Source organism: Rattus rattus, chromosome 5 (genome assembly GCF_011064425.1).
Source record: "Rattus rattus isolate New Zealand chromosome 5, Rrattus_CSIRO_v1, whole genome shotgun sequence".
Classification (NCBI taxonomy): Eukaryota; Metazoa; Chordata; class Mammalia; order Rodentia; family Muridae; genus Rattus; species Rattus rattus.
Window position 1 is genome coordinate 45,753,546 of NC_046158.1, and position 25,622 is coordinate 45,779,167.

A 25,622-nucleotide genomic window follows, 5' to 3' on the forward strand; every position below is an offset into this window, starting at 1 on the left:
GTGAGGCTCTGAGCAACCTTGATTTTCATGTATGCTTCATGCGCAGGCTTTTCTAATCAATACATACCTAGTGCTTTGTTACTCTATACAGATAGGTATCCTAGGCACTATGAATTCATGTTTCGACACACAGTAATAAATATCCTACACCTCTGGGTCATTTTTGAAGCTCTAATTACCTGGAGATCCAGCATTTCTGAACGGTTAGCAAATGACTTTACCTCAGGACTGGGTCTGCTCGAGGCTCTTTGTGACTGACCTAGAGGGCTGAGTCTCCCCTCCGGGTATTATTGTAGGTGCCTGCCCCTCGTGAGGAGATTCCACGTGGTCAAATACCACAGCAGAAAACAAACGCAAACTTCCCTCCTCAGAGGAGGAAGCATTTGTTCATCTATCAGCTCTCTGGTTTTTAGGTGGTTTAGAAAAATAATGATTCCGAGCACGAATTGCTTTATTCTTAAAAGTATATAACCTAACTGGCGGCTGCTTAATCTAGCCTTCTGAAAGGAGAGAAGGCGAGCCCTTCTCTGTGGACGCTCCCCTTTCCTGTGGGAGCCTCCTGTCTGGAGACTGGCCTGGACTCTCAGACAGACAGTGCATTTTCTACCTGGTCCTCAAAAGAGATTCGAGGCGTGTGCTCAAGTTTATGGAAGTGAAAGGCTAGCTGAGGTGAGCTCTTCAGCTGGGACAGAGTTGGAGACTTTTAGGGGTTCAGGTCACCAGAACTTGCCATTTTCTCAGAGACAGTGGAATTCCGGAACACTCTGCCTCAACTGGTTAAGACTGCCTTGGTGCCAATGCACTGGAGTTACCTCAAGGAAGTGAGTACTCGGGAGTCCAGGGCTACGGGTCAGCTCTATGGCTCCTTCAGCCTTTTGTTTTTCTTTCTTAATTACAAACTAAAGTGAGCACTCAAGGAAACAAGACGGAGGCAGGGCTGAGAGTGGAGACATGGTTTCTAGAATCCCACGGAGGCCCACCCATGTAAACTCACACTAACTACAGAGACTCCATCTCATGCCTGGGCCTCCGCTTCGTACAAGAGGGTTTCTTTTATTAAAAAATAACTAATTGGGAGCTGGAGAGATGGCTCAGTGGTTAAGAGCACTGTCTGCCATTCCAGAGGTCCTGAGTTCAATTCCCAGCAACCATATGGTGGCTCACAACCATCTGTAATGAGATCTGATGCTCTCTCCTGGCCTGCAGGCACACATGTAAATAAACAGAGCACTTGTATACATAAAATACATAAGTAAATCTTTAAAAAAACACAATTAATTAAAATACACACTTAATTTAGCCCTAACTTGTACTGTGTCTAAAGACCCAGCCCTACTAGTTGTGATTCTACAGAGTCATTGCAAAATTGTTTCCTGATCCCAAGACAGGGCCAGAGCTGTATACAGGGAACACCACCAGAAAGAGACAGTCCAGGGAAAATGTACATCTGCTGAGGAAACTACGCAGGTTGTCTAGGACTGACACTGAGAGAGGCTTTCTTTTCTTTTCTTTTCTTTTTTTCTTTCCTCCATCTTTATTAAATTGAGTATTTCCTATTTACATTTTGATTGTTATTCCCTTTCCTGGTTTCCAGGCCAACATCCCCCTAGCCCCTCCCCCTCCCCTTCTCTATGGGTGTTCCCCCCCCCCCTCCCCCATTGCCGCCCTCCCCGACAGTCTAGTTCACTGGGGTTCAGTCTTAGCAGGACCCAGGGCTTCCCCTTCCACTGGTGCTCTTACTAGGATATTCATTGCTACCTATGAGGTCAGAGTCCAGGGTCAGTCCATGTATAGTCTTTAGGTAGTGGCTTAGTCCCTGGAAGCTCTGGTTGGTTGGCATTGTTGTTCATATGGGGTCTCGAGCCTTCTTTTTTTTCTAAAAATGTTAAGAATATTTTTATTAACAGAAAAATTACAAATACATGATTCTTTCCAGAAGGCCACCCTGTGATAAGTTCACACACATACAGTGTCCTGGTTTCTTTAAAGTGCTACACAGTCTCAGGCCAACTGTTAAGCCTGTAGGGTTAAGGACTTGGGCGGACACACTGCAGAACTTTCAAGCTTCTGCCTAGTAACACTGAAGGTGCTGAGCTGCAATGAGACAAGTGCTTGAATTGTCTTGAGCGGGATCTAGAGACTGAGTAAGTGTGGCAGGAAGTCAGTGGTCATCATTCAAATTCCCTCTCTGATGCGGATGTGGAGGTGTTGGTTTGTTTTCACGCAAAACCCATGGATGTGAGAGAGCCCTGGAAAGTAAACTGTCACTGACTTGAGAGACCTGAGGCTGGAGGTCTCTTCCCCAGGGCAGCTGACACCCAAGCCAGCAGGGTGGCAAGCATTTCTCTCCACATAAAGTGTAACAAAATGTAGCGAGTAGTCACGGGTGCCAGGTCCAATGTATCAAGTTCAATGGGTGGTTTTTTTCTTCAGGGAGTCCACAGTTTCCACACTAACCAGGATCATAGCCTCCAGCCACCACAGATAACTTTAAAAGTGTGTGGAATAGGAACTTAGATCCCACCATGGTGGTCACCATTCAAGTGCCCAAGTCCACAGAGCTCTCCCTCTTTTACAGAATGCAGCATGCTAAGGACCTGAATTGCCTTGAAAGGACTTTGAAGAGTAAGGACTGGGCTGAGGTGCAGTTTGGCACTAGACCTGTATAATGCCCTGGGTTTGATCACACACACACACACACACACACACACACACACACACACACACACACAGAGAGAGAGAGAGAGAGAGAGAGAGAGAGAGAGAGAGAGAGAGAGAGAGAGATTGACTAACGACTCTTAAAAGAATAAATGGTAGCTCCAGAAAGGACATGATTGCATGGGGAAAGGAGAAATGTCTAAAGCAGAAGAGAGGTATGGGAGAGGGAAGGAATAGAGTCCTCTGAAAACACACGGGAGTTAGGGAGATGAGCATCCCCTGACCCAGAAGGGGAGGGGGCAGAATACGTGACACATGGAGGAGGGGACACAAACTCTAGAACATTAAATCCCACTACGAAAGGCTCTGAATGTAAATATTAAAAACTCTGGCCTTTCAAAGGACACTGACAACACTACAAAATGGCAGCCTACAGAATGGGAAAAGATCCTCCCCAACCCTACCTGCTACAGAGGGCAAATATCCAAACCAAGAAGGTAGATACCAAGAAACCAAAAAGCCCAATTTAAAAACATGGGGTACAGGGCTAACCAGAGAATTCTCAACAGAGGAATCTTGAATGGCCGAGAGACACTTAAAGAAATGTTCAGTGTTCTTAGTCAAGACAACCCTGAAATTCTACCTTCTACCCATGAGAACGGCTAAGACCAGAGACTGAAGGGACAGCGGGTGCTGGTGAGGTTGTGGAGCAATGGGAACGCTCTTCCACTGCTGGTGAAGGTATAAACTTGTACAACCACTCTGGAAATCAATTTGATAGTTTCTCAGAGTATCGGGACTAATTCTTCCCCAAGACTCAGCTATACCATTCCTGGTTGTATACTCAAAAGATGCTCCACCGTCCTCCAGGGACACTTGCTCAACTATCGTCACAGCAGCCTTTAAGAGCTGGAAACTGGAAACAACCCAGATATCCTTCAACTGAAGAACGGATAAAGGAAACGTGGTTCATTTGCACAATGGATTGTTACTCAGCTATTAAAAACAGCAAGATATCTGCAGACAAATGGATGGAACTAGAAAATATCATCCTGAGTGAGATAACCGAGACCCAAAGGACATGCGCGGTACATATCACTTATAATTGGATATTAGCCATAAAATACAGGATACCTATGCTATACAATCCACAGACCCAAGGAAGCTAAGTAACAAGGAGGGCCCAGAGAATGATGTTTGAATCTTACTGAGAAGGGGAAATAAAACAGTCACTGGATTAGCTGGATGAAGGGAACTGGGTGGGAGAGGGGGTGGGAGGCAGGGAGGGGAACTGGGGTGTGGGGGGAGGATTAGGTGCTGGGGGGTGGAGGGAGCTGGCAACAAAGGCCTTGGAGAGTGGACAGAAACCAGTGTGGGGGCTGGGGAGCAGGGGCTTCTCTAGACATTCAGGAGACCTGGGATGAGGGAGGCTCCAGGGAGGCTATGAATGACTCCAGCTGAAGCTCCTAGCAGTAGGGGACATGGGACCTGAAGCAGCCACCTCCTGTGGCCAGGCAGGACTCTCAGTGGAAGGATAAGGAGGCCAATCCACCCACAAATCCTTCCACCCACAATCTGACCTGCCTACAAGAAGTGCAGTGACAAAGATGGAGCAAAGACTGAGGGAAGAGACAACCAAACCCAGCCCAACTGAGACCCATCCCACGGGCAAGCACCAGGCCCTGACACTGTTAATGATACACTCGGTTATTCCTGCAGATAGGCGCCTCGCGTAACTGTCCTCTGAGAGGCCCCACCCAAGGGCTGACTGAAACGCATGCATGAGACCCATAGCCAAACATCAGACAGAGCACAGGGAGTTTCATGGAAGAGTTGAGGGAAGGACTGAGGGACCTGGAGGGAATAGGGACTCCACAAGACGACCATAGAGTCAACTAACCTGGACCCTTGGGGCGTCTCAGAGACTGAACCACTAACTAAGGAGCACACATGTGCTGGACCTAGGCTGCCCACACATATGTAGTAGAAGTGTGGCCTGGTCTTCATGCAGATCCTCCAACAATTGGAGCCTATCCCTGACGGTTGCCTGCCTATGGATCCTGTTCCCCTAACTAGGCTACCTCATCTGGCATCAGTAGGAGAGGATATGCCTAGTCCTAAAAGAGACTTGATGTGCTGGGGTGGGTTAGTACCCAGGAGGGACCTCCCAATTCTCAGAGGAGAATGGGGAGGGGAAGGAGAAGCTGTGTGAAGGAGGGACTAGGAGATGGGGGGGGGGCTGTGATTGGGATATACAGTGAATGAATAAATTAATTTAAAAATAAAGTCTGGCCTTTCAAACCAAGGACTGAGGGACATCAAGTCTAAAATCTTCCTCAGTATGAAGGCTCCCACAAAACAATGAAACTCACTTACCTCCACTTAGTAATTTCATGACCAGCCAAAGTTCATCTTTGACCACAAAGGAAGTGTAATAAGTCACTACGTTGGGATGGCTGCACTGGCTCATGGCTTGAATTTCTTTCTGTAAGTTAAAGAAGAAGAAAGAAAAGCATGATACAGTACTGTAACCAGCCTTCCCTCTGTGCCTCCCTTTGGTTATCAGACGATTGAAACAACCCCCTCCCCCAATAATCCCAATAATTCCAGTTCTCCCACAAGAATTGCATCCTCAAGGGAGAAAGACAAGGCCCTTGGAAACCTAGTCAAGGAAGAATTTGTCCCCAAGAGAATGATTTGAAACTTTTCAGAAGACCTCACAGAGGACAATGAAGCTAAGACAACTGGTGGGTGGAGGCTACATTTTGGTCAGACTGCCTAGTTACACATTTGTCAGACACAGGTCAGAACTTCAGCGCAGTGTGTTACCCGGATGACCCTCATGATGCCAGCCAAAGGCTGTGCAACACAGAACCGTATGCTGCTTGCCTGAACTGAAGCCATCGAGAGAGAGAGAGAGAGAGAGAGAGAGAGAGAGACAGACAGACAGACAGACAGACAGACAGACATAGACACAAGAAACAGACACAGAGACAGAGAGAGATAGAGAGACAAAGAGAAAGACAGAGACAGAGACAGAGACAGACAGACAAGCCTGAGCAAGCTACAAGGAGAACCGGGTCTCAGTGAACAGCTTCAACTCTGACGGACCATATCTTAACCTTCATCCAAAGGAGACAAAACTGCCTCTGTTTCTGCAGTGGGCTAAACGAGGAAATGCCAGCCTACCATTCCACAAACTATGCCTCAGTTGATACTCCTCCAGGGGAAAAAAAGAGGGGTGAGGGGACAGGTGCAGGCCAGGTAAAGCAAACTTGAGAACCATCAGACACAATGGCTCCCCCTGAAAGAGATACCGGCAACTGGAAGCACATTGAAGGTTCTAAGAGCATCTGTGCATTAACTGTCCTCCTTGACAAGATATCGGAAAGGCAACACTTGCCGGTTCAGTTTACAAACACTGCCTGCCACAGAGAACAAAATTTGTGTGATTACATAGAGTGACAAAGCTTTTCAATAAAGCACAAGAAAAACTTCGATAAGGCTCATTTTGCAATGCACGAGGGAGGGCACGTTGCTTTTGGTCTGGTGTTTAAAGTCATGACTATAAACCAGTCGCCCATAATTCAAGTGCCATTCCTCTCACGTTGCTGTCCACCAGCAAAAGAACAGCATGGTGACCAAAGCAGCTTTATACATGCCGTTACATGCTCGCTATGAAAAAATGGAGGGCCTTGGCATTCGACCACACGAACGCTCTATTCTGCGCTTCTGGTTAACTAGGCTACCAACCCAGTGCATTCCAATTTGGGCTACTATCATGCATATCTAGTATTGCCTAATCCTCAAATTACCAAAAAGATCATGCACATCAGATAACTCTGCTAAAATATGGCAATACATTCAGACAGGCACACCTTAATACCTACATAGATTTAAAGCTCTTCCTAGAGCCCTATGAAACTGACTGACGTTTTTGTATTTTCTTTTTATCCTGTGCAGATGCTCTCCTTCCTCACCGCCCTCAGCCAGTGAGCTCCTTCTCTAGGTGACAATTTGCAACCGCTTGCATCTTTTGATCTGAGTAAACCTAAGGTCAGGTGTCATTTGTTTCCGGAATCATGTTCTTTTGCCATGAGATGCTTCTGGAGGAGAAATGAAACACATCCCAGCCATCGGTTTTCCGAGTCAACATCATCCAATGAGCAAGTGAATGCCTCCCCCACTCAGCCTGGAGCATAAGGTAGGGTCCAATCTCTAAGCATAGGAACAGATGAAGTATGTTGACTGCAGACAAACTCCTGAATTATCACCATACACTCCTGTTAATGAATGTGCTCTCGGCTTCCTAACTGCCAATCTTTCAGATTATTAATCAAAAAGGGCAATGAATTAATCAAAAAGGAGCAGAACTTCATTCTGAGCCTGGAGTTCAGCAAAGGGGCAGAGAGAAGGTCAGGAAATACAACCCAAATGCTGCCTGGGGGCCAGGTAGGAAGACGGGCCCTCCGGTGTGCTGCCTAGCTGAGCACAAACTGAGGGGAAGAACAGGAGACACACAGTAATATTCCAACTGTTGGACCTCACCGGAACGGCCACTGCTCACACACTGCAAGGGTTACAAGCGTCTTGCTCAGGCACAAAGGCACAGGGTTGACCCTGGCACCTTGTTCACCTATTCCTGGAGAAGGTTCATGTGACACAACCACTGACCCTGACAGCTCAAGGAGTTCCCTGTGATGCACACAGATGGGGACAATGGCATCAGGAGCCAGCTTTACTTCTGCCGCTGGATCTTCGCCATCTGTCTCCTTGTTACTGTGCGTCTACTTCGTTTATAACCCCTCATTACACTCTGTGAAGCCAGTGCAAAAAGTGAAAAGGACACGGGGTAAAGCACCTGAAGACAGACAAATTGAGGAAAATGTAAAGTACGTGATGTTTATAAATCTTGTCGGTCAAATGTGAGAGAGAGCAAAAATACATCTTCACATTGTATGTGATGTTCTCCGAACGTTTAAACAAATCCTTAAATGATGTGGGGATAACCAAATTAATAAAAAGATTTCAGAAAGTAATTCTCCGGTTTCTATTTCGACAGTGACAGCATCATTCAGAAGGGAAACCACCGCCTACAACTAACTTATACCATATACCATAAAAAGTATTGTTAAAAATAAGTAAAAATGAAGGTCTGGGGAGGGAGCTCAACTGGTAGAGTGCTTGCCCACGAGGCAGGAAGCCTTGGCTTCCACCCCTGGCACCAAACGAAACTGAGCTCAGTGGTGTCCTCTCCATTTATCCAGTGGAGGGAGGAGCCACAGTTTAAGGTCATTTACTGCTACGTATGGAATTTCACGACAGCCTGGGCAACATGACACTTTATCGCCAAAACGAATTATATTAATTTCATACCAAGTAAGTAATACGAACTATGCCATTTTTAAAGTTTGCCAAAAATTAGAAGACTATTATATTAACAAAGCTTTTACAAGGGCAAAGTGTTCTCCTGGCTGTCACTTTCAATTATGAAGATGTCACATCAAGTTTTTAATTAGTGAAAATGATATAGTGGTATGAGGCAAACCCTTGCATCTTTCAGGGGACAAATATCAGCAGAGAAAGCCCAACTCAAGGAAGGAGCCAAATACTCAATCTTCCACTGTGACATACGAACAAAAAAACTGTGCTCTGACGTTTCCTTCTGCAAATATTTTCCTGTGGTTTGTTATCTGGTTTATGGGAGCATATTCTAACTGACAGCAAGAATGAAAGCGAGAAAGTTCTAAATGTTTTAAGTTGGAAAGGAAAAAAGACTGTATTAGAGAAGCATGAATTCTGCATCAGCTTGAATTGGTTTTGGGAAGTTTTAAAGAGAGAGCTGTTGTCACAGTGTCGACCTTTCGACCTTTTGGGAAATCTCATGGGTACAGTAGGGAATCAAACTGGGGAAATATCTGCTCGCTGAGACAGCAGAGTGTACATCTCGGGTTTTACGAGATTGGTTGTGGAGACACAAAACTGTGTGTAAAGACAAACAAAAAAGTATGAAGAGGCTTTTTTAAAAAATTAAGTTGGCCAACCAACCAGAGCTTCCAGGGACTAAGCCACTACCCAAAGACTATACATGGACTGACCCTGGGCTCCAACCTCATAGGTAGCAATGAATATCCTAGTAAGAGCACCAGTGGAAGGGGAAGTCCTTGGTCTTGCCAAGACTGAACCCCCTGTGAACTTGATTGTTGTGGGGAGGGCGGTTATGGGGGGAGAATGGGGAGGGGAAGCCCATATAGAAGGGGAGGAGAAGGGGCTAGGGGGATGTTGGCCCAGAAACCGGGAAAGGGAATAACAATCGAAATGTAAATAAAAAATACTCAAGTTAATAAAGAAAAAAAAGTGAAAAAATATTAAGTTAGCTTAAATGTTCTTTAATAAACAGCAGCAGTCATGTACATTTGTATACGACACACACACACACACACACACACACACACACACACACACACTAAGAGCTCACACATAGTCTCAGGTTAGCTCCACAGAACCTGAAACAGGCTCAGCTTATCCACAACTGTGATTGAGAACACTCCAAGTCAGATAGATGATGTCATTAATAATATTATTAATAATAATAAACATGAAGAGCACAGTGTGGTGTGAGTGCCTCTAATCCCAGCACTGGTCTCTGTGAGTTCGAGGCCAGCCTGATCTACAAAGTGAGTTCTAAGACAGACAGAGCTACACAGAGAAACCTTGTCTCACAAAGCCATAAATAAATAAATAAATAAATAAATAAATAAATAAATAAATAAATAAATAAATAAATAAATAACCAACCAACCAACCCACCCCAGAGAATGTCTTTGGTCACCGGCATGTCAAACTCCTGGGAACCAAGAAGCTAAAGAGGCTACAAACTGTCATGCCAGCACAAAGTAAGCAGAAAAGTGAAGTAAATCTGTTTTCTGAGGATTACCCTGTCCCACAACAGAGTGCAGGGCCCTATTCGAGTTCTGCCAGGGAAGAACCACCTGCCCGAGGGAGAGATGCCTCAGCCTTCTACAGCTCTCCTGCACACTGCGCATGGGTAATTTTGCAGCTAATTTTGCAGCCATGGACTTATTCCCCGTGGAAAACACAAAGCAAGATAGAAAAGAAGGCAACGGCAAAGGGCAAAGGTATTTGCCTTAACCCAAGCATTGTCCAGAGCTCTTGAACGATGGCAAAGGTGAGGTGCAAAGCCATGAGACATAAGTAAGGGTCTGGGTGGTAAAGTGCTTTCCAGCATGAGACCCCAGCTTCATTCCTCAGCATCTAAAAAAGGGACACGTGACCAAAGATGCATTCAATCTGAAATGCCTTCCATACTTCCCCCTGCATATATGGGTGTATACTAAGTAGCTCTCTGTCCCTCCTGTGTATATAAGCATATACTAGGCAAGGCTGTTCCCCCTGCATATGTGAGTGTACGCTAGGTAAGTCTGTTCCCGCTGTGTATGTGGGTGTACACTAGATAGGTCTGTTCCCACTCTGTATATGAGCATATACTAGGTAGCATTCCCTTCCTGCTATGTATATAAGCATATACTAGGCAAGGCTGTTACCCCTGCATATGTGAGTGTACGCTAGGTAAGTCTGTTCCCGCTGTGTATGTGGGTGTACACTAGATAGGTCTGTTCCCACTGTGTAGATGAGCACATACTAGGCAGGTCTGTTCCTCCTGTGTATATGAGTGCACTCTAGGCAGTTCCTCCTGTGTATGAGTGTATACTAGGCAGGTCTGTTCCTCCTGTGTGTGAGTGTGCACTAGGTAGTTCCTCCTGTGTATATGAGTGTGCACTAGGTAGGTCTGTTCCTCCTGTGTATGAGTGTATACTAGGCAGGTCTGTTCCTCCTGTGTGTGAGTGTGCACTAGGTAGTTCCTCCTGTGTATATGAGTGTGCACTAGGCAGGTCTGTTCCTCCTGTGTATGAGTGTATACTAGGCAGGTCTGTTCCTCCTGTGTATATGAGTGTGCACTAGGTAGGTCTGTTCCTCCTGTGTATGAGTGTATACTAGGCAGGTCTGTTCCTCCTGTGTATGAGTGTATACTAGGCAGGTCTGTTCCTCCGCGTGTATATGAGTGTATACTAGGCAGGTCTGTTCCTCCTGTGTATATGAGTGTGCACTATATGAGTGTGCACTAGGTAGGTCCGTTCCTCCTGTGTATATGAATGTAGACTAGGCAGGTCCGTTCCTCCTGTGTATATGAGTGTAGACTAGGCAGGTCTCTGTTACTGACGAAACAGAAGCCCAAAGAAGTCTCTTTTGCAGTGTTCATTATTAACCACTGTTTTGAAAATCAAGTTTAGCCATCTCAGCAAAATTTTCTAACGCTTAATGCACTTTCTGGCACTTAAATGCATTTAAATATTAATTCAATTGGTATTATTTAATTAGTATGTGAAAAAACTATGACATAAGTTTTAAATGTGACATTCTAAAACCGAAAACTATTTTTCCAACCAAATCATACATATTTATAGGTCAATGTAAGTCCAGAACCACAGGAACGAATTTGCTTTGGACATAAGTAATTATTCTCTCATTTACTTAACATGTGTCCATGTCTTCAAAATAGCCCTTGCCCAAGCTCCATTCTGAACCCTGCCTCCAACTGGGCAACACTTACAGACCCCCCACACACACACACACACACACACACACACACACACACACACACGCACACACCCATGCACACACACACACACACACACACCCTCTCACACACACACACACACACACACACACACACACACACACACACACACGCACACACACACACACACACACACACCTCTCTCTCTCTCTCTCTCTCTCTCTCTCTCTCTCTCTCTCTCTCTCACACACACACACACACACACACACCCCCCACACACACACACACACACACACACACACACCCCACACACACATACACACACACAAACCACACCCCAATCACACACACACACACACACACACACACACACCCCCCACACACTACACACACACACACACACTCACACACACTCACACACACACACACACACACACACACACACACACACACTCACACACACACACACACACACACACACACACACACACACACACACACACACACACTCACACACACACACTCACTCACACACACACACTCACGCACACACACACACACACACACTTCATCGCTGACGGCGTGAGGTAAGACTGCGCTGAGGAGCAGGATGCAATAGGTCCCACATCTGAGGAGGAAAGAGCTGGACTGTGGACAGACAATTCACTAATTGGAAAATTAATGTGTCCAAGCAGAATTAGAAACTACTCCAGGACACGCATAAACTACTGTTTGGAGGCCAACTTGCAAAGCTGGAAGCTTTCGAAGGCGGAATAGTCTTCCTGCCATGAAGAGTAAACATGACGTGAAAAAGGACTAACTTTGCTAGCACTCCACAGACCAGGTTTGGTTTTATTTGTGGGGTTGCTTGTCTGTTTTCTTGAAGCCTCAAATAAAGGGGGTAGGGGTGTTGCTCTCAGTGTGGCTGCAATGAAGAGGCAGGAGAGCCGGCATCTAATTATGGTCAGAGGTTGACTATTGCTCTCGAAATGATCATTAAACTAGGGAACCATCCAAAGCTCTGGTTTCTCCAAAACACTCTATAAATCAAAGCTAATTTATGCTTCTACAGAGGAGAAAGGAAGAAAAGAGGATGGAGAAGAGAGGGAACGGGAGACGAAAAGAACAAAAAAAATAATAGCCAGCCGAGCAGCAGAAAGCAATGTCTTTTTGCTGAGGCAAGAAAAAAAGATGTCTTGATTCATCGATGAATCTAGTCTGTGACAGAGCAAACTGCCTTTGCAAGGATGACAGAGGAGGAGAGGGGCAGAAGCCAGAGCTCTGACGACGGAAGCTCAGGAGACCGGAAGGTTTTCACCATGGACATAACGAAAGCACGCTGCATACCCTGGTCTGGGACTTCATAAGAGATTCTCATTGCTGCAGCACAACACTGCAGTAAACGCACAGCAAACCCACTGTGATCTGTGTTCTGGTCTAAGTGAATCTGGAAGGTGTGTTTTTAAAGAACTTAGCTTTATAACAGCCACAATCCTGGAACTCTCAGAGAGGCGAACTCTTGCCATCTAATATGATTCCCTTTGAATGAAAGAGAAAGGGCCCCAGGGTGAGTTCTCCCTACCCTGGGCAGCTGTGCTGGGTGAGTAGGAAACAGGCAAGTCCTCTGGCCCTGGGACCTTTGCTTCCCCTTCCGACAGCAGCCAGCAGCCAGCACTTTGTATTGTCACTGTTTCCTTTGAGATGACTGTGTTCACATCTGTCATCCATCACAAACTAAAATCATTACATAATTTCGTAATGTCATGCCTGAACTATTTTTTTCCTTTCCTTTCTTTTCTCTCCTGCTCCTCCTGCCTTGTTCTCTTAAAGAAACGAGAGTTTCAGCTGCTGGGTAAAGGTTTCTCCTACAATGTACGGCCTGATAATTACAATCGCTAATGACAAGGAGCTGATAGTTCAGCGGCACAGAGGTGAAACTGACTTGTCCCTAACTAAACCGAAGACAAACCTAAACACGGGAACTCAAGTCAGAGACGAAGGTAAGAGGTGAATGGTTAAAACCTAGGGTTCCAGAAAATGCTGGCCACAGTGGCACACATCTGTAATCCCAACACTTGAGAGGCTGAGGGAGGGGGAATAACGTTTGAGGCAAATAGTGATGAGATGCTTAAAAAAAAAAAAAAACCTGCCAAATTAGCTCGTGAGTCGAAAATGTTCAGTGGCCTCTGGATAAAGATCAACATCCTGGAAGAAAAGTTCAGTGACAAGGTAAATAACAACGAATGGTATGTTTATGGAATTTATTCTATCATCTGAGGATGGTCTCAAAAGACAGATGCCTTCAACGAAAGGATGACTAGTTCTCCGCTTATATAGTGGATTTTTTAAGAAGATTCAAAAGTGCCCTAGGACAGTGCTCCTAACCTTTGAAGCTGACCCCAAACCGGGGAAGCAAGCACTTTCAGGAGACTCAAAAGAGCTCAGCAGCAGTCTGCAGGACAAGGGTCAGACTCACTTAGCAAGCCTTAAATTCCCACTGGGCAGCAAGCAATCTGTTTACCAGCCTGCTAAAGTAACCCCCAACCCACAGGGGGCAAAGAAATCAAAAATCTCGAAACTCTGCTCAGAAATCTCGCTGCTCCTCTTCCAGACAGAAGAGACTGATTCAGTACCGGCCCAGGGATCATGAACCTTCCAGCATCTAAAGCATATGGTAAATGTGAAATCAAGAAACCCCTGCTTCACAACCGAGGGATACGTTCCAGGGGTGATAAGCTATTCTGTATTTCCATTTATACCAGTATCACTGTGGAATTCCGGCTGGCACCAAGTATGTGGTCAACAAATCTTAGCATGGTCAGAGCACATGCTAAAACAGGACATGAGGTAGACCAGCAGAAGGTCGTAACGCAGACCTTATCCACAATGGTCATTTCATCCTGACAGGCTAGAGTCAGTCACAGGCAAACTCCAAAACAGACGAGAAAAATGCGGAGGAATACAGAGTGAAAGCACATGTTTGGAGTACGAGATGTCAGTCCGTACTTGAATGCAACTATTCACCGTGCGTGCCCTACTCCAGTTACTGTTAAACTCTATCAAATGAGGTTTTGCACTAACAACCAGCCTTGAAATTCAGCATACACACCTGAGGCTTAACCTTCTAACAGACTAAGCACACTATAGAAATGATATTTAAGTAACTATCAAATAAATAGATAAATGTATTTTTATATCCTCAACCAGTTTGAGGAATTGGAGCAGAACTCATTTCAATAGGTAAGTTTAAATCAGCAATTACTCAGTCCCAATGAGTTCATCTGACATTTATTTCCCCCCCTTTATCCTTGGGGAAGCTGGCACCCTGCTTCGTACTTCTAACAACTCGTCTCCTTATTCAGCAAAACCTGGAGTTGAGGCCGTGATTACAGGAAAGGTACAAACTGCTGTGTGAGGTCACATCGGGCCCCGCATATAAATTCCTCCCATCGTGGGACAAGGGCCGTGAACTCAGGGAGAGAACTGAGGGTTGGGAACAGGGCAGGGAGTATCGGTCTTGGGGGAGGCAGATGTTCCAAGAGCTGGTAAATAGTTGATAATTGTGACTTCTATGACATAATGCGCTCACAAGATAAAGACCCCAGTGGCCATTGTCTCTTCTAAGAACAATGGTTTCCAGTTAACACACGGCACCCTCTGAGATGAGGCAGTGCTCAGACCTGGAGATAATACACGCTCATGGAATTAAAGGATTATTAGGATACCGGATGTCCAAACATTGCCAAAGTGGGAAACCGTAGGAATAATAAAAGTGCAAGCAACAGCAGTGGTGGAGGCCGAAAGGGCGCAGCGACTCTGACAAAGCTCCTATGTCTGTCATCTGGACCACAGAGGCCCGGTGACCTCGGGCAGGCTACACTCTCAGCTCTTAGTTATTTTTGTTTCAGAAGAAGTTGGGAACAGTAGTATATTCTGAAGTGCCAGAGCCATTCCTCCCACCATCTCTTAATCTGTCAAGACGCTCAAAGGGCAAAAGTTTGAAGTTAAGTAAAGACCAAAGCAACACATCCACTCACTTAGCATCCTTGAGATTGAGAACTTCATTGTTTTACTTTACTGAATACGTAACTATGCGTGTGTTCTACAGAGCTTGGGCGCTACGGCAAGATAAAGGGGTTCGGGAAAATTAACTGCAGCTAAAGGACAGACTCGGAGAGACTGATGGGGCCGAGCACAAAAGGAATGAAAAGCACAACCTTTAAACAGCTTGCTAAGGTGCACACAGCCCGTGATGGTACGCTGGTCCCAGCAAAGGGAGGAAGGACTAGAGTAAGGACGTCTCTGCTGACCTCCAATCTAGCCCTAACTGGGCCATCATGCCTGTTTGCCAGCGGTGATAAAAAGAGAAAGAAGAAAAAGCTACCAGCGGCCCTGGGCAACTCAGAGCTTGACGGAGACCAGACCACAGCATCCGCACAGCTTGAACACTGCTTCCAAGACTGCCTGCGCCTGTCTGCGCAGGCGCACTCAAGCTGTATACACTGTATCAACAGTCGGTGGCTGGGGCTCCAGCAGAGCGCCACAATGCAACACAAACAGCATGGGCGAGCTCTTAAGGGATATTTCAAACCAGGCATAAATGTTAATGTGTGGTTCGCAATTTAAAAAGCTACGCTACCTCATGCAGAGCCACAGAAGACGAAGACTCCCAATAGACCTCAAGGACCTTCAGCTCCAGCTCTCTCTTAAAACGACCCAAAGCTATTAGGCAGTGCAACTACAGTTAAAAACAAGTTAGTGGCTGAAGCAGGACCCAGCTCTCCCCACTGTTTGGTCAATGCTTTTTCCACCCAGGGAAGGTGACCTTGGGGACCGGTAGAGGACAAAGACACAATTGTACTGATCACTACATGGTCGGAAACAGGTAAGTCTTGCTCAGTAAAAATGCCCAAGCAATGCACGACTGAAATTTTGAAAGAAAAAAAAACCTCCATAAATGAATTTTTTTTAATTAAATATATAATTCAGAAGCCCTTGCTCTAATCTCGGCTTTGACTGGCAATCCGTTGCTTCAGTCCCATCAAGACCTATGCATTGGATAACCTGATTTAAAAGTGGAAGGCCAAATAGATCTGGAAAAGTACAGCTTTACCCTTGAACTTAATTTATACTATAGTGTACTGTAATTAAGCCTGAAATAAAAGCTATATTCTGAAGAGAGACAAAAAGCTCTTGTTAATGGCATTCCATTCCCAACGTAGAATAAAACAAAAGGCTTATTTATGGGGAGCCAACTGTCATCATACGTTGTAGCTTGTATGGTGCTACTGGACTAATATTTGTGCTGGGATTAGCGTCGGGATAACCAATGAGTTAACTTCTTCTCCACTGCAGTTTTCTTTTATTCTGAAATAAACAGCCAAAAGGTTAGAAAAAAAAAAAAGGAAAAACAAAACAAAAACAAAAAAACAAACAAAATGGTCAACCAGAAGGAAACTATATTTATGAGATTAAACTCTAAAACCCTTCACAGTTTGCTGGGTAACTAATAACCATTTGCTAAGCTGTTCATTTAATAATGAGTCTGTTAAGCCGAAAGCGATTGTTCCTTCTGCCACTCAATGCTCCTACAGTCAGATGTACACAAACAAGCGCCAACAGTTTATGTAAGTGCTTCGTTTCAAATCAGAGTACAAGGTGAGCAGGCCAGAGCAGCAAACTTGTGTCAACACCAAAACGAACTCTGTTGCACGTCACAAAAGAAAACTGAACTGGTATACGATTTGGTAATTTATGAAAGCAAGTGTAAATGAGCAAAAAGTACTTTTGGAAGAATTCACAGCTGTGCCATGAACTCTTAGAGAGGGCCAGAAGAAGCCAGACGTCGGACTCTGGAGTCAGAAGTCACATGACCTCAGGGCAGATTATACAATGTGCATGGAGTGTCACACTGAGACCACGGGGACTGCACAGAATGAACATGGCAATAAACACTATTAATCACAGATCATCCCCCAGGGGAAAAGAAAGGGGTGTGGTTCATTCCCGAGAAACACTACCCCCCCCATCCCACGTGCCCAGAGCCAGGAAGAGCGATCGACAGGAGTCCCCTCCCCTTATACTCACTAAGAGTTCATCCATACTCGTCTGGCACTTTTCCAAGTTGATCCGCTTTATGGCTACGCGTTCTTGCCTGGGTTTGCACAGGGCTGCCTGAACCACGGCGGTCGCTCCACTGCCTGAAACAAAATAAAGAGGAGGTCGGCTCTCACATGCGGCACCCGTGTGCGGCGGCTAACTATGCATCTCTTTCTTACATGCCTGTATTTTAAGTCTTTGACTGCAGGTGTTCAAAATGTTACCAGTGACATCTTCAAAGGGTCCCCAGGGTCCTACAATAATTATCCAGAGGAGAAAGGGGACATTTGGATGTTTCCAGGTGTTTCTCTTAGGACATGGGGACCAGCAGTATGAGTATAACTCTGCTTAGAGAGGTGATCACCCTTGAGTCCAGACTCCTTCAACTACACTTCTATCTTGGGTTCTTCCTCTATTCAGTGCAATCCGTGCCAGCCAGTCCAGCCTAGGCTACTTTCAGGACTTCCGTTGTGTCCTGAGGCTTAGCATCCTGAACACTCCCAGGGTTCAGCCTTGCTCTACAACCAGGAAAACACACACACACACACACACACACACACACACCACACACACACTCTCTCTCTCTCTCTCACACACACACACACACACACACACTCACACACACCTCTGTCTCACACACACACACACACACACACTCTCTCTCTCTCACACACACACACACACACACACACACACACACACACACTCACACACACAAACAAACAGAAATCCACCCTAGGATTCTCTTGTTTAAAACATAGCTCTTAAGGTTGCCAAGTGAAATAATGCCAATCCGTAGTAACAAAAGCTCTTAGCATTCCCGGGAATTGCATGTTTTTTAAAGTCTCTTGCTCATTAGCTAATGCACTTAAAACTCCTAAAAGACGGAGCCATGCTGTTATCCATATTTTATAAGAACGGAATGTGGAGGGGGGATGATTATTCGTGGCACAACACCGAGAGCTTCTAATCAGATTTATATCCCACCGAGGCAAAAGACCCCCTCCCTAGAGCAAGGCATCTTAGTTCTGCAGTTAATACCAAAAATGGCGCTCCAATCACATAAACCATTTCTCACCCCTACATATCCAATAAAAGAGACACAGCCTAAACTTGGGACTGTACAAAAACCGGTACGTACGTGACTCTCTAACCTCCGTCCGGAAGAGCTGATTTAGGAACGATGTGCCCTCCGCGACCCTACCAGCTGGGACCTAAGAACCTGGAGGATCAGCCTAGGACCCTCCACCTTCTCTACCTTCAGGGCTCACACACACAGAAGCCCAACCTGTGTGAGCCCCGTGTGCTGACAGCACGGTAGCACGGTCACCGTGAAACTCCCATGAAAGCTTGTACACCTTTGTCATGGGCCTCATTTTATATGTGAGAAGAGGGAACCTGCAAAGCTGCCCCAGGTCACATAGCTGAGATGGAAGGACTGGCTGGGATCTGAGTCAGTGTGCCAGCCTCCCACGACTGTGCTCTTTGTCTGCTTCCCACAAGCCAGAGCACAGCCTGCCCTTCCTTGCTTGCGTCGCCCTTGCCAGGAAAATATTTCCTCAATACTAAGTAGCTCAACCAAAGAGAACCACCCTGGAGAAAAGGTACAAGTGAGCCTCCCTTTCAGGAGCAAGGACAGTGCTGTTGTGTGACGGGGCTTTCCTTTCCCAACCCCGGGGGCTTTCCATGAGCCTCAGTTCCATCAGGTTGACCTCGCTGGCCATAAATGTTCCAGATAAGTCAAATGCTACAGAGTCCTGCTGATAGCAAAATGTATTCCCAGTCCCCGGAACAAGAGACTGTCAGTGAAGGGCGCCTCAGAGAAAGTGCTAAGTAGCTGGTTAGCAATGAGCCTGAGACCCAACAGAGACATCCACCATCATTTTAACTAGCTGCTGGCAGCGTGCCATATCACTCTGACGTCAATCTCCATGTCCCTCTCTTCCGCCCTTAATACGGTCTCCAGCATTTTCAAATCAGAGCAACTGAGGAAGGAAAAGCAGGCCAGCTCCCAGAAAGGTCTGAACAGGTGCATGTAACATCAGGCTCCATCGGCCCTTGCTTACAACTTCAGACTGCGACTCCCGCTAATACAGTCACAAATGCAGTCACGAATAAGGACTCTCCGAAGTGGGAGAAGTGGGAAGTCTCCTGCTTTATGACGAACATCTTACTGGTTAGGATTATAGCCAACTCAAGAATAATAACTTTTATCTCCAGACAGGAAATAGGAAGCTTTACGGCAGAAGCCCTCTGCCATGGCAAGAAAGGATATAATCGTCTACTGAACACTAGGAGATCCTGCTCTGAATAGAGAGACATCCTTTAACTTCAGAAGGCACCAAGAACCAAGGGGAAAAGAAAGGGTAACCGAGAGAACAAAGTCTACTCCTCACAGGGAGATACAAGATAAAGAATTGTCCTCCTGCCTGCAAGAATTGAAGAATGTAGGCCTAAGACTACAGGGCAAGGGCAAGGCATGCCGGTTAGTGTGTGTGTGCGCGCGTGTGTGTGTGTGTGTGTGTGTGTGTGTGTGTGTGTGTGTGTGTGTTTGGATGGTTGGTTGGTTGGTTGGTTGGTTCCAGATTGCCAGCCGGGATACACTGGCGGGTCGTGAATTCAGTTTTTAGGTGGGTGGAGGCTTTCCTTCTAAAGAGAAGCTTCAGAATGTATTGCCAGGGAGAGCTAAGAACAGCTTTTGTGTGGCTTTGGTTCAAAGCATGCTCTACTGCGAGTCGTGATCTAAACTTGGAAGCCTGCTGTAAGAGAGTGAAGAGTCCCAGGGCTAAAGGAAATCCACGCTTTGATGGGGGAGGAAGAGGTGACCTGACAATTTTTCAAAGGGCGGTGTAGAAATAATGGGAAGGCAGTTATGCCTTAAGGAGCTTTGTGTGCTTTGCTGAACAATTTAAAGGGAAGCCTGAAAATGTAGGACCCAATAAATAAGCAAGTGCTAGAATGTGAAGCAAAACAGAGGCAAGTGAAGGGTTAAGCAGAGCCTCTCCTCAATGCCGAGCTGTGACTCACTAACATTTGATGGTGCGCTTCTAAGAACTAGCGTCCTTGGGACTAGGGAGTCTTGAACATCTCTCATTTTATTCCAGACACCCATCCAACATGAATTAAAATGTTCTAAGGGACGGTGGTGCATGTGCTGGACTAAGAAAGCTATACCTTTCCATCTTGTCAGGATGTTTTAACTCAATGTGGACTTTTTTTCTGGTGACTTTCTGTAATTCCAGGCAAAGAACAGCTTCTAAGTTTTAGACAGAAACGATGGTGACTGCAGCCAGAGGCAGAGTTTCCTTGAATTCATTACCAAGGTATAGGTCTGTCTTTGTGGGCATGTGTTCTCATTTCCTCGTTCCTACTGTTGCTTGAACCGAGGCAATCACCAGAAAACTCCATGGCTGCATTCGCACTTCAAGTTACTCAAAGGGATACTTCCTGGATATGTAATTCAGTGTCATAACTTTGGATTCCGATAAGTATTTAAGAAACTAACACAGACTCCAGTGCTTCTTCTACTAAAAGAAGAAAGGAAATCAGAGACTGAGATGTAAATTTCATCTTCAACACTAGCCATCGTCTTAACGTGGGTCTCCTGTGACTCCTCCTCACCCAGCCCTCAGCACCTTATTCCTCCGTACTTACCTCAGAGGTATTTCCATTACATAAACCAATGTTCACAGAGCCTAATGCATCAACAACCCCTTGAAGCACCACTCCCTGGCTACCTCATTTCAAGGACTAGGCTTAACAGCCAGAAGACAACTTCGCCGATATTAATTCTTCATCTATATGAATTCATCGGCAAAACTGAACAGCAACTGAAGTTCTGTTGGGTGGCAGGCAATCCACTAGATGATAGAAGTCCAAAGGTGGCTGCTCCTGATACACGCTGGGTAAATCTTTCATTCTGTTCATTCCCTATGCAGACTATAGATGGGATCAGTCGCTACAGTAACCTGAACTTTTGCTATGAATTAAAGACACGTATGGTAAAGCCCAAAGCACAATAAATTTAGAAAAGGGGCCTGTTAGGAGCATACAAATCAAACGTACATCAGGGGTGACAATTAGCATCACTGGACTAGATGAGTAAAAATTTACTCTCCTCTCTCCTCACCCGGAGAAAAGGTACTAGGTCTGCAAACGAGGAAGACAGACACAGAATTCAAGTTGGACAGCACCTAGAACTCACTCTCTAGCCTCCTGAACTATGGAAGTAAATTTTAGTCTGTGCTTCAGACCACCTGGCTTATGATACTTTGTTACAGCAGCCCCAGAACACTGACGCAAAGCCATTCACTGTCTATTCTAAGCCACTCTGCCACTAACACCTGTAGTGGATGCCATGCTAATTACGAGGTCTGACCTAATTAAGTCAATAACCAGAGGTGAGAATCACCTGAAGTGACTTTGGTAGCTCACTCTGGTTTCCATATCATTGGCTAGCAAGATCTTTAACTATGAGGTTAGGTAAATGTCTTGGTCACTGTTCTATTGCTGTGAAGAGACAGCATGACCAAGGCAATTCTTTTTTTAAAAAATGCATTTAATTGGGGGATTGCTTACAATTTTAAAGTGCTAATCCATGATCATCATGGCAAGAAACTGACAACCACGACGGGCAGCATTAGCTGAAAGCTTTACATCCTGATCTGCAAGCAGAGAGAGAAAGAGAGCGAGAGGGAGAGCAAGAGCGACAGAGAGACAGAGACAGAGAGAGAGACAGAGTCAGACAGACAAGAGATATTCAGGCTGGCATATGCTTTTGAAACCTTAATGCCCATCCCAGTGACACACCTCCTTCAACATGCCACACCCACTCCAGCAAAGCCACACCTCTTAATCCTTCCCAAACAGTTCCTCTAACTGGAGACCAACCATTCAAACATATGAGCCTATGAGACCTCAGACCACTCCAGTTACGATTCTACTCATTAAAGGTATGGATTTCCTTTGTGACTTTGAACCTAATATCTAAACTTCAGCTTCCTTATTAAACTAATAAAATCTACTTGTATGGCTCAACAGCAATAATGTGAAACAGCCAACTGAGAAAACATAAGGTGGGACTCCCTGCTCCCAGCAAACCTTGAAGGCGGCCAACTTTACCTACAGGCCGTGTATATGTGTATGTGTACGGAACCTAAAGGACTCGGGCTGAAGCGCTCCTGCTTAGCATAGGTTTCATTCTACTTAGCATCAAGGAAGCTCTGTTGTTGGTTGGAAGGGAAGGGAAAAGCACCAAGGTTGGAAGCAAAATGCTAAATGCTTCTTAAGGTCTCATGCAACACGATAAACAGGAGAACCTAAAATGTAAAAGGCCACTCAGACAACTCTGCAGCAGTGATGAATTAATATTCTGTAACTAAACTTGATGTGATCAACTTCAGTATGCAGCCCACGACACACTTTTAAACCATATTTGGCCATTAATTACATAGGTGTGCACCCCAGTGCTATGACATATGAACTGTGTGTTCCTGAATGGATTATTTAATGTTTGCCTGCCTCAGCTTATCTGTTAGATGGCGACAATAACACCCAGCTTGAGGGGGGGGGAGGGTTTGACAGGATCTAGTAAATTAATAAATGGGAAACACTTGGAACGATGTGCAGCCTACAATAAGCCCTAATTAAACATTCTAGCTAGCATTCCAGGTCAGATGGTATTCCATCAACTTGTCGTTTTAATACTGTACAATAATTCCGTGGTGTCGGTGAGCCATCATTTATTCAGCCCTTGTGCTAAAAGAGTATTCTCTTGTTCCAATAACCAGTCTATTTCCCACTAATAAGAAGCAACGTCTACTGTGAGTTCTCTCATTCTCAATCTCTCTCTTTCTCCCTCCCTCCCTCTCTCCCTCTCCACAATAAACACAACAAAGTTGAAGTCAGGATGTAGCTGTTTACCCAGTAATGGCCTCCCCTAAACTGGGGCTGGGCACTGCGTTAACCTCTGGGATTCATGACGGCCACTGAGAAGAAGCCTTTCATCACATCCCACTTACGCGAGAAACGCCGAGATCTTAAGAAGGGCTAGGACCTTTCCTAGCGCATACAAGGACTGTTTAATGATGTTCACACTGCCAGTGAGTACAGTCCGGAGCCGCACCAGGCTTTCCTCACAGAAGTGTGGAGTATAAGTACACAAGACATATTCTGGCTTTGGCTCGAATGCTTTCCTGCAGCCCTCTCTGCCCCAGCTCACTCTGCTCTATTTATATCCAACCTTACAGTCCACAAAGCCAACCATCACATGAGCCCCAGAAACCGACCAGGGGAGACTCTGGTGGATGGATGGATACACGTGAGCTTTGCAGAGGTACAGCCATTCAACCTTTAACCTGGAAAGATTGCGTAGATTTGCAGAAAAGCTGTAAAGTCAGATTTGTGTGAGCTTTCCCGGACTGTTAAGGCCGGTGATTAGTTTGATGCTGTTGTTTTTAATATAAAAGCATTACGTGGAGAAGAAGGTTCCCGCGGGCCACACTTCTTTTAACGGTAAGAGTAGTATTTGGTTTCCAAGTTGTACCCTTTCTTACCTGATGCTCCAAATTTTAAAATATCTGTTAGGCCATGCATTTGAAGTCATCATCTGACTGGATGAAAAATGATCTCATAAATGGTTTGGTGGTGCTGGGGAAATTAGATATTCCCGTGAAAGAGAGTGAAACATGATCCTTATCTCTCACCTTGTACAAATACCAACTTCAGAGGGATCAAGGGCCTTAAAGTAAGACCTGAGATGCTCAAGCTCTTAGAGGAAGAGGTAGAGAAAACACCTCAGGGTGCAGCCCTAGACCGCACTTTATGGAAAGATCTCTATTTGCTCGGGAAACAACAGCAACAAGCTAGACTTCATGAAATTAAAATGCTTCTGCACAGCAAAAGGAGAGAGTCGAGTGAAGGAACAGCCTATAAAACGGTGAGAATCTGTGCTGAACACAGGTGTGAAGGAGGATAAACAGAAGACACGGAGTACCCCAAAACCAAAACAACCCAAACTCAGCAAACCAGTCAGCATCCTGGCTAATGCTGAAATACAGGGCTGGGGAAAAGGCTTGGTCGGCAAAGCATTTGCTGCCCAAGATTGCGGAGTTGAGTTTAGGCCCTTATGTAAAAAAGCTGACTGTGTGTGCGCCTATGATCCCAGCCCTAGATAGGAGGAGGCAAAAGGATCCCTTGTTTTGGCTGGCTAGCAAAATCTACCCAAATCAATAAACTCTGCATCTGTGAGACGCTGTCTCGAAAACTAAGCCCCAGAAATTGCAAAAGACATCTGATATTCTCTGGCCTTAACCTATGTGCACACACAAACACAGACAAATGGACAAAAGATGAAGTGCGACTGGCCAATCCACATGTGAAAAAACTGTCCAACCGACACAAGGTGTTAGAGCAATGCGAACGACTACCACACTGGGAGACCGTCTCGTCCTGATCTGAAGAGCGTTCAACAAAGAAAAGAGCTAATACTGAGCGACGGCAAGGATGATGGCCAAAGGATGATGGCTCTCACAGAGCCCTGGAGGGAGTGTGAACTAGTCCACACACTATGGAAATCAGCACGGAGGTTCTCAATACAAAACAAACAAACAAACAAAAACCTAAAAATAGATATACCATATCCCCATCTCTACCCTCCTGGGCATATGCCCAAGAGCTCTGAGTCAGCCTATCACAGGCGAGACTTGCACATCAATGTTTATTGGAACACTGTTCGCAACAGCTAAACTCAACAAAAACCATCTAGTTAATAGCACAGAACCTAACAAAACAAAAAGCAAAAGAACAAACAAAAAAACAAAAAACCCAAAAAACAAAAAACAAAAAACAAACAAACAAAAAAAACCCCCAAAACCAAGTATCCCTAGGGTGCGATTTTAAGTGAGACGTCAGGAGCCTAGGGCATGGGATCAAACTGGATGGGAGATAAACAAGCTCATCCTGGTCTCCAAGCTGAGTCGTATATAACAAAGTCATACCCTGCCAGCATCGCGAGGAGGAGACCCTGGGACTAGGGCAACTGAGATGATGTCAGAAGGACAAACTGCATATTTTTATGATTCATGGATCCTGGATTTTATAGAAAGACATAAAAAAATCATATACAAATGACATGAAAGGAAAGTCATACATCTCCTGTATGAAAGCTGTATGACATGCTGTATGCGTAGAATGACATGTATAGGGAGAGAGGGAGAGACAGAGGATGAAGAGGTTCATATTCTCACATGGAAATTCCCACTGTTTT

At 45.4% G+C, this 25,622-nt stretch overlaps 1 protein-coding gene across 1 annotated transcript in view; it reads right to left on the bottom strand.

The window, feature by feature from the left end:
• The window catches only part of Stk39 (serine/threonine kinase 39), a 259,896-nt gene that overhangs the window by 184,089 nt on the left and 50,185 nt on the right, over positions 1 to 25,622 (bottom strand). Inside the window, 2 exon segments of the mRNA XM_032903422.1 lie at positions 5,035 to 5,143; positions 17,345 to 17,457. Coding sequence (XP_032759313.1) covers positions 5,035 to 5,143; positions 17,345 to 17,457 — 222 coding nt within the window.